Source organism: Takifugu rubripes, chromosome 10, assembly GCF_901000725.2.
Source record: "Takifugu rubripes chromosome 10, fTakRub1.2, whole genome shotgun sequence".
NCBI lineage: Eukaryota > Metazoa > Chordata > Actinopteri > Tetraodontiformes > Tetraodontidae > Takifugu > Takifugu rubripes.
This window is the reverse complement of record NC_042294.1, coordinates 5,123,705-5,133,034: the sequence shown is the minus strand read 5'-3', so window position 1 is coordinate 5,133,034 and position 9,330 is coordinate 5,123,705. Positions and strand designations below refer to the sequence as shown.

Below are 9,330 nucleotides of genomic sequence, written 5' to 3'. Positions count from 1 at the left end.
TCTGCCGAATATGAATTTCTTAATAATAAAAATTGCTATTCAGCACTAATGAGATTATAACCAGGTAGACACATTTAAGTATCCCCAAAAACATTCAAACCATCTTGTAAAACCTGCCACAGAATTCTGCTAAATAAACAACTTCCTTATGTTAACATTGAATGTGTTAATCCTGAAACTTCCGGTAATTACAGTTTACCAAGTGGGGAGTTCAGTAAATACTGCTCTCACACACATACACACACACACACACACACACACACACACACATTGCTATTTAAATGACTTCTCCTGGGCACCAGTTTCTGAGCAACTGCAACTTTTTAAGTCGCTGAAGTGTGTTCGAAGAAATGATTTGGCAGCCTAACCCTGCAGCATGTCGTCTCCATATGAGCTGCACTCTCATGGATGACACTTAAGCAAAATACACCCCCAGGAGTGGGAACCCTTGAAATTAAGCTCTTAAAAATCCCCATACTGTTGCAACACCGCTTTATTCATGTGCACTCTCATCTGTTTTTCATTGTTCTGGTGTTAAAATAGGAACCTGTTGTTCTATAATAGATGTGCTGAGCTGAACAAAACAAACCCTCACCCGCAAGTTTATGTGGAAAAAAACCTGCGTAAAACTCTTCCATTGCATTACTGGCAACAGTAAGTCTTTATTCTGTTCACACTAAAAATAGTCAATCATCACGTGTTATCTTTTTATTGCTATCAGCAGTGTTAAAGTCATTCTGGGATGTAAACACAAACCTTTTTTTAAAAAAAATTAAAAAAATTAAATTTCCAATCTTCGAGCAAATGCTCCCTTTTAACAACTTGCTCTCTTTTATGACTAAAATGAGATGCTTAAAATTCAATGTGTGAAAAAATCCACTTTGAATAGAAAATGAAATGTTGTCAATGAAAAGAATTATAATCTGTATTATAAAAATATACAAGCAAAATACATTCATGGCTCCATCAGTATAAAGCATCTATAATCATTGCTCCTTTAGGGTCCATAAATGGGAATTTTTGCATTCTCAGTTGCACAGATGTTGTTATTCTCCACGGCTATGAAGACGAAGACATTATTTCTTAGCGTCTTCCATAAATTGCTTCATTTCTTAGACAAGAGTCGCTACACATCCCCGCTCCACCTGTGACACTCTAGAAAACGACCGCTGTGTGTGTGTGTGAGGACACAGCCATCCGTCAAAAAGCCATAAATATGACCAATAAGTCAGCATCATATGTTTCAAGTAGAAGATCTGATGTGCGTTGGCTGAGATCATGAAGGAGCAACAAGCAGCTCCAACTTCCATGTTCACCCTGAGATCTTAACCTGTAGAAAACCACTGATGCCCAAACCTGCCAGAATCAATGGTCTCTTTTTGGGCAATGACATCATTTCCTTTTTCCAAGGTGTCGCTTGGTAATGGCCTCCAGCCTCCTCCGCTCTGCTTCCTCAGCTTTCCTCCTTTCTTCTTTCAGCTCCTTGTATCTCCACTTAGGGATCTGCAGCAGATGCCCGCCTCCGTCTTTGGCGCTGCTCTTCCTCCGGATTTTTTCAGGGTGGTAGGTGGGCGTGGGTGCCTTGGACACCCTTACTTTGGGGATGCTGAAGCCTGGGCGGACGCTGCTCCTCCTCAGCACCATGTGCATCGGGAGCAAGCTGGTTCTCCTCAGCTCCAGCACGTTGTTGTAAGCCACCAGACCCAAACTGGAGCTCCGGTTTCGAGGTAACAGGTTCTGAATCTGAAGGCTGGCGCGGCGGTCTCCTGAGTTCTTGGGTACCAGCGTGACCCGGGAGTTCTGGAAGAGTTTGACGTGGCTGTCCACCCTGTCAGGGTTGACCGAGCGAAGCTCTTTGGCGCGCTGTTGGCGGATGATCTCAGGGACTGCATAACACCTTTTACCCACACTTGGAGGGCTGTCAGGGAGCACCTAAACCCCCCCAGAGAGAGGAAAACATTCATAAACATAGTTACTGTACATAAAGATAAAAATGACTTTTCCCCCTTGAATATCTGCATGTGAAGTTGATAATAGGCACAAAACTTTATTGTTGCATGAATAAAACATGTTTTCCTGGAGTAAAGCAGCACAGGTCTGTCTCCACAAATCAAATCTCAGCACAGAGGGAAGCGGTGCAGCGTCCACTACGAGGCCCCTGCCACACCCGTGAGAAGTCTCAGCCTAAACCTTCCTGTTACTGACAAAGAGTCTTAAATAGGGTCAGAGAAGGCCTCACACTATTACGTCTTTCTCATTAGTGCAGAAAGCATTGGAGTCTTTGTTTTTATTAAAAATGTGTTTTATGAGCTGCAAACAATTATTTTAATAGAATGTAGGTCAGGTGTTTAATATGATTAGCTTTGCATTAGCAGCACCGCTCAGATTAGATTACATCAGTGTTCTCATAACAATCAGTGCTCACTGCAGTGTTGCTGTACTGGTAATCTGGTAATCTTGCGTGATGATGCATTTATCAGAGAAGGATGCTGCTAATTCCTGTTGTGTGTTGTCTTTATTTGTTCCAAGAACTCCCAGAAGGTTAATTATGCTTTATTAGCAGGATTACTGAGGCTTTATTATGATTCTTTATTTCTTATTGGGTCTAATGGCATTAAAATGTTTCCAAACAGAAACTGATGGCAAATTCAAAGTAACGTAAAAGCACTCAAATGTCAGCGGTGCGGTTTCAGCTCTTTGGAAGATTAAAATATTTGGGCTTCAGACAAAGACGAGGAAATAATCCCTGGCGTCTTCTGGTCATGAAGACAGGCGGACAAAGGGTAGTAATCTGTAATCCCAGTTCAACTGTGCCAAACGCTGTTGGAAGGACAAGAGGCAGACGGATTCTGACTATAGTGGGGGGGAAGGGGGGGCTGTGATGAGTAAAGGGGATCCAGAGCGTCAGTACTCACCGTGTGGCACGCCACCGCAATAAAAGGGCTCCTCATGGCCGTCGTGACAGAAACCATGTGGTCGATGACACCTTCATCCTCAGGGTTGGTGACATTTGCTATGTTAAAGACCTGCCGCACGGTGTCTGACAGGCGCTTCAGACAGCCGCGGGGCTCTTGGGCTTTGGCAACTAGGGATGCAAGTGGGGGCCACTCTAGACTGACAGAGCACATTCAGTGATACCGTTAATTCCCATTACAGTGTAAATATCCTGCTGTAGTGTGACAGACATACAGATGAGCAGCCCTGGGTTTACCTGTAGTCGTCGCGGTACTGCGAGGGACAGGGCCGCTCCATCAGGCGCATCATCAACCAGACCGTTTCATACCGGCCCGTGAATAAGGCCCACTCCCGCGCCGTGAAGTTTCGGCCGCAGTCCCTGGCATTGAGGGCAGCGCCTTATTGGATGCCCCAAAGAAAGAGGTCAGTGAGAGGACATGGAGTGTGGATGCACAAAAAAGGCTAAAACATGAAGAAAATCACAGATATGTCTCTAACTTTAAGACGTGTCCTCACACCAGGCCAGCGCTGGCCAGCCCAGCCCCATCCAAAGTTTGCAACCTGCCAATTAACCTCTAGGTTTCTCTAGGAAATGTACTTGCTGCGCCCATTTTATCAAGTGTGCTTCAGACGTGACTTGTGCAGACAGCTAGGTAGCCCACAAGCAATTTCACCTCAGCTAGCGGATGCAGCAGCAATAGCAGTTAAGTGTGCACTCTAAAGCACTTGTTGGGGTGCTTGGGTGGCAATCGTCCCCTGTCCAAGCACCTTTCCCACCTAAGGTTTGGACTCTTTACATGCTCTCTTTACAAGCCGAAAGGTTCTTTCCTTCCTGGCTGCATAGTTACTTGGTGTTGGTTTCTGCACCTGCCATCATGAGCGAGCGTACGCACTCCAGCCGTCCCTGCATGGCGGCTTTCATCAGGGCGGTGAAGCCGTGGCAGTTCCTTCTCTCAATGTCCAGCCCTGGGTAGTAGTTGAGCAGGTAGTTGGTGATGGTTATGTGTCCTTGAAAGCACAAAAAAAGGCAGCCGCTGTTTACATGCCGGTCTTATGCATCTACAACGTCGGTGTGAACGTGTGTGAGGCAGCCTGTCAACGTCAGATGCTGTGAATGCTGCTGCGTGTCCATTAGCGTGTGCACGCTACCTGCTTGAGCGGCGGTGATGAGTGCTGTGTTTCCCTCGCTGTCCTGCCAGTTCACATCCAGATGAGGGCACTGAGACAGCGCTATGACAACGTCCACAAAACCTTGGTAACACGCAACCAAGAGCCCTATCTGAGATGACAAGAGACAGGAAGGAAGTGTTTGTGAAGGTAAATCAGTGGACATTGGGATTATATTTGCTTTTCAGCTGCTGTTTTTATCAGGAACGTCAGACAAAAACATCTCAAAATATGTTACATTTTAAGTCCAATCTGTCTGTTTTAACATCCGTCCGTCTGTCTACATAACCTATGAGGTCATCAGTTAAACACGTCAAAATTTGGAGCAGAATTGAATTCAGATATTCAGCCATCTTCAGCAGGTTGTTTTGGTCATTTGACTTTTGTGCCCATTAAAGCTAATGAAGGCTGCCGTGTGTGTGTCTCCATCTGGCCACAGGTCCTTTATGTACAGCCTTTACAAGTGCCTGAAACAGAAACACTATTGATTATCCCCTCGCCGCTGCTGCCAGAACTGGCCTAACTGCTGGACGGATCTCAGTAAACGACACAAATGTGCATATTTACTGCCAGAAACCTGCTGCTCTGCAGAATTAAAAATCAAACTTGGAGGAAACCAAGGCTTTATGTAGATATTATTGATATTACTTGAGTTTCCTGGATTTACGGGCCTGCAGTCTTTTCATGTCTGTTTATTGGTGTTGCTTATTCGGACTGATATGGATACTCTTTCTCACCCTCAGAACACCCTCCAGGCCAGTCCAAAACTTTTGAGCACAAATACCAAACCAGAAAATAATATTTGCATCCCTGCCTACTGAATTCAAACTATTATACTTCCGTACTTATGTAAAATTTCAATAAAATTAATAAACAAGCCAAACACGCTGTTATAAGGTTAGTTAGAGACCCTGGTTTCAACTCATTTTCTCCACTAAAATGCAAACGTCATTTACTAATTTGCTCAGTACAGTCTGAAACCTTTCACTTGTGGTTGTGGGCCCGAATACGGACCAGGTGTCACACCTGACATCCAACTCAGGCTCTGAGGCCAGCAAGAGGAATATCAAGGCTGGTTTGCTCAACAGCACAAGACTATTAAGGGGAACTTTCAGTGATGTGTGTGTGCGTGTGTGTGTGTACAGTAAGTGCAGTATGTCTGTGTGTGTAGATGTATGTGTGTACATGTGTGTGTTTATGTGTGTGTATGTGTATGTCTACATATGCGCGTGCATGTGTGTGAGTGTGTATCTATGCATACATGTGTATGTGTCTGTGTATGTGTACGTGTGGGTACATGTACGTGAGTGTGTGTTTGTGTGTGTGGGTGTTCTTGTATTTGCTAGATATTGAGTGCCAAAACTGATTTATTTATTTATTTTGCACGTTAAAGAGCAACTAAAGACGATTAAATACCCTCGAGGTAGAGAAGCAGGAACATACCAATTGTTCCACATACCTGTTGAAGAAGGAGCAGGAAGAATTAAAGTGAGGACATTTTAGGTCACGACTTCAGAGGACTGTTTGAGGGTTAAACACAACACTTTTTGGTCATCTGATGACCTTAACATTCAGTAGAAAACATGTTCTCAGCTTCCTGGAAGCAGTGCATTCCAGCTTTTTCAACTTTGATGAAACATAATTGGAAATAATAATTAGAAGACCTAGAAAACATGACTGTATTATTAAATATATCCTTTTTGGGGCACATTTTTGCAGCTATAGAGGTGTTTTTTTTTAAAGAAATTAGCTTAATTATACCAAGTTTTGCTGCTAAAAAGTCTAAAATGAGTCAAGTTTGAAAACAAAGTCTGAGTTTATTTAACTGGTTTACTTCTTTAGACTCCACACAGGCAAACATTTCTTTGTGTTGCCCTCCCTAATCTGTAACCCTGTCACCGACCCAGAAAAGAGGTTCACACCCCAATCAGATAAGCGTCCCAAATTATTCTGAAAGTCTTAGAATTTGCCCCAGAAAAGAGTGTATGTGAGAGACATATACAAACATGCACACACAGAGTAATCTGGGGGATATCCAGAGCTCAGAATAGAAAGGCTTAGCTGTGTCAATCAAAGGGAGAGAGACACAAAGAGTGAGAGAGAGAGAGAAGGATGAAGGGATTACATATTTTTAATGGTAAATTTTGTTTAAGGTCAATTTTTATAATTTTGGATGAGAAAAAGACATGATTAGAGGCAGGAAGATGCATGTGTGGCTCTTTGGAGGTGGTGCAGCGTCAGCAGCAGCGCTGACACGTATCACCGACCATGTTTCTGTCAATAGTCTCCCCGTCCACTGTCCTCCAGTCCACAGTGAGCGTTTGCATCAGATGCCTGCTTCGATTTTTCCACTCGTCCATACTCGTGCGTGGCGCGGTGATACATCTAGGGAGCCCCAAAGTGAGGTCAACTCCTGTCGTCAAGGATACACCCTTCATAACGCCCAGCCTCTGACCGACCGACCGATTGCTTGGTGGATTCCTCTTTCTGGCCTTGAGAGCTGTGTTTTGAACTTCACACCATCAGCCATTATTGTACAGAAGGAGGATTTTCTAATGAACATATTGTCTTTTTTCCACCGCTAAACTTTACACGTCTCTCCTTGGCTGCAGGGGCCACATCCTGTATATTTATGTCAGCACATGTTTGTCTGTATTGTTGCGGCAATCCCAGGATTCTGCTTAATTGAGTTTTGACATGCGCTCACAACAAACAGACAGGCGATGTGGTTTCTCTGGGTCTGTTAAGGGCCCCGACACCCCACACACACACACACATGTCTGGAAGGTTTGGGTCTTTCCTGCTGGGTCGTACCACTTTAACAAGTGGCGCCTCAGGCAACAGGAAATGTTTTCCTGCCAAACATTGAATCATCTTTAATTGCTAGAATTTACTGCTGAAGTCACAGGCTCGCACATGCCCATTTCCCTCTAGTGCAGCAACATCTAAAAATCTTATTAAAAAAAAAAAAAATTCTGGGAAGCAAGACCTAAGAAACGGAAGAACACTTCTTCCCTTCTATAGAAGTTTCACAACAGCTTTGGTTGCCAACAAATGTGAAGCCCTCTGAAAACTTTAAAACTTCAGTTTTATCGTGTTGATGCGAGCTGTGGTTCTCCCAGGAGCAGAGAGACACGCCAGGGCCAAATCACGCACGCACTGCGCTGTCAAACATGGTTTATCATAAATAAACTGTAATTAAAACCATCAGCAGGATTGTTTACTTGTAACTAAGAACTGGCTTCAGCAGCATCACATGTTGCGCAGCGTCAGAAACCCGTTATGTTGGTAAGAGCCTGATCGTTTTGCCCAGCACTGCCACACATCTATTGTGGAATTTATGGCTTTAAATGCATTTTGAGGTCATTAGAGCAGCTACTCTCAGACACAATGTAATGCCATCATCTTATTGGTAGATAATGTGTTTACCCTCCTCCAAAACTAATCCGCATCCAGAAATAAAGTGTGCGTGTGTGCGTGTGTGTGTGCGTGTGTGTGTGTGTGTGTGTGTGTGTGTGTGTGTGTGATCCTCTCTCCCCTACACGTTCCCCTAAACACACACTGAAAGAGAGAAGTGTGTTCTGCAAACCCTGAGGGCCTGGTGTTCTCTGTTTTTATAGATTGGGGGAAGTTGCAAAAGGGAGCCCTGAACCTTGTATGAAGAGTAAAATATTTGGTAAATATCACTTACATAATATATAGGGATTCATTCTCAACCTTTAACATAAAAACATAAAAACAACATGAAAAACAGCAATGCACAGTGTGTGCCATTTAATACCATATTAAACTTTGCACAGAGATTCTTTATTTATTATTTAATGCCCATTTAATGTGGATTTAGATTTATTTGGAGCAGAAAACTAAATAGTGACTCCTAAATGAACTTGAGTCAGATGGAGATGCCTTCAGCAAATCTGGCCGATAGCCGACCATGAGCTGCTCTCTCATGTATATCAGTGTTACATCCATGACATACATAATATATGTAACACTGACATGTTGACATCAGTCCTCTTAATGGAGTTTTAAAGATCATGTGAGTGTGCGCTTCAAGGGCAGTATTTGAACCTTGGTGAACATGTGCCACCTACCCGGTTGTTCCGGTCCGTCTCATTGACCTCGTCCAGCTTCACTCCGTGGCGGATCATCAACCGCACGATGGCCGCGTTGTTTGTGCAACACGCCCGGAAGAAAGATAGCGGCTCCGGGCTCTGGGGAGACGGACTGCGCTCCGAGTCCGCGAACACATCATCGGGCGGGTAGAAGGAGTCGTCCGAGAGGATGCTGCGACAGTCGTCCAAGTCCTCGAAGTCAACTTCTTCGAAGCCATTATCGTCTTCCTCGCCCCCGTCGTCGTCCTCGTCGTCCCCGTCGCACAGACCAATGTCGTCTTCCTCGGAGTTGGACTGGGACTCCTCGGCTATGGTCGAGTGAACTTGGAGGATGTTCGGCCCGACTTTGTGCTGGTGCTGGAGCTGTTTGAGCCGCACAGACGAAGCGCCTCCTCCATCCCTGTCGTCCGTGATGAGCACCATCTAACCCCCGAGTCTGTGGCACCGTCCTCGGGGTCGACAGCAGCCGGTGACGCGGGGCGCGGACATGGAACTGACTGTCGCTTAAAAAAGTAGTTCACCTTTAAAAAGTCACTTAAAAGGCCTTTCAGAATAGCTCACACTCGTCTAACGAATTGCGCCCATCTAATTCCCGAATTTTACTCCGTCGTCGTCTTTAAAACAAACAAACAAACAAACAAACAAACAAACACAATAATTAAGTCAAACTGCTGCGGTGATCTGTCCATGTAGAACAGAGACAGCAGCCCGTAGTCTCCTAATCCGATTAATCAGGACTAGGACCATCTCTCCCCCACTCTCCTCCCCCTATCTCCCCTCCCCCCTCTCTCCCTCCCCCTCTGCCCCTCTCTCCTCATTACACGAGCACGTTAATTTTCTCAATTAGCGGTAATTTGAGCAGGTTTTGCTGGTTTTAACCATTTTTCTCTCTTCTGTTTTCACAGCCAACAGAGCACCCCTCATGCAGTCATGTTTTTTGACAGAATATTTAGTTATTGCTTCAAGACCTGAATAACAAACCAAATATTTAGTTTGGATTAGTCAAAAATGCAAAGACTGTCTAATAAATTGATGGGATTGACTGCGGATCTAAAGTCTAATAAATTAAATCAATTTAAGGGAATGAGGCACA

The 9,330-nt window shown here is 44.4% G+C and overlaps 1 protein-coding gene across 1 annotated transcript; it reads right to left on the bottom strand.

Moving 5' to 3' along the window:
- Positions 1 to 637: 637 nt before the first annotated feature.
- On the bottom strand, positions 638 to 8,963 carry ankrd33ba (ankyrin repeat domain 33ba). The gene is made up of 6 exons (XM_003967911.3): positions 8,217 to 8,963; positions 4,105 to 4,234; positions 3,823 to 3,963; positions 3,212 to 3,353; positions 2,916 to 3,114; positions 638 to 1,932 (listed from the first exon to the last, which is right to left on the bottom strand). The coding sequence occupies exons 1-6, from the start codon at positions 8,658 to 8,660 to the stop codon at positions 1,393 to 1,395; spliced, it is 1,596 nt and encodes a 531-aa protein (XP_003967960.2). The 5' UTR covers positions 8,661 to 8,963; the 3' UTR covers positions 638 to 1,392.
- Between the last annotated feature and the right edge of the window lie 367 nt (positions 8,964 to 9,330).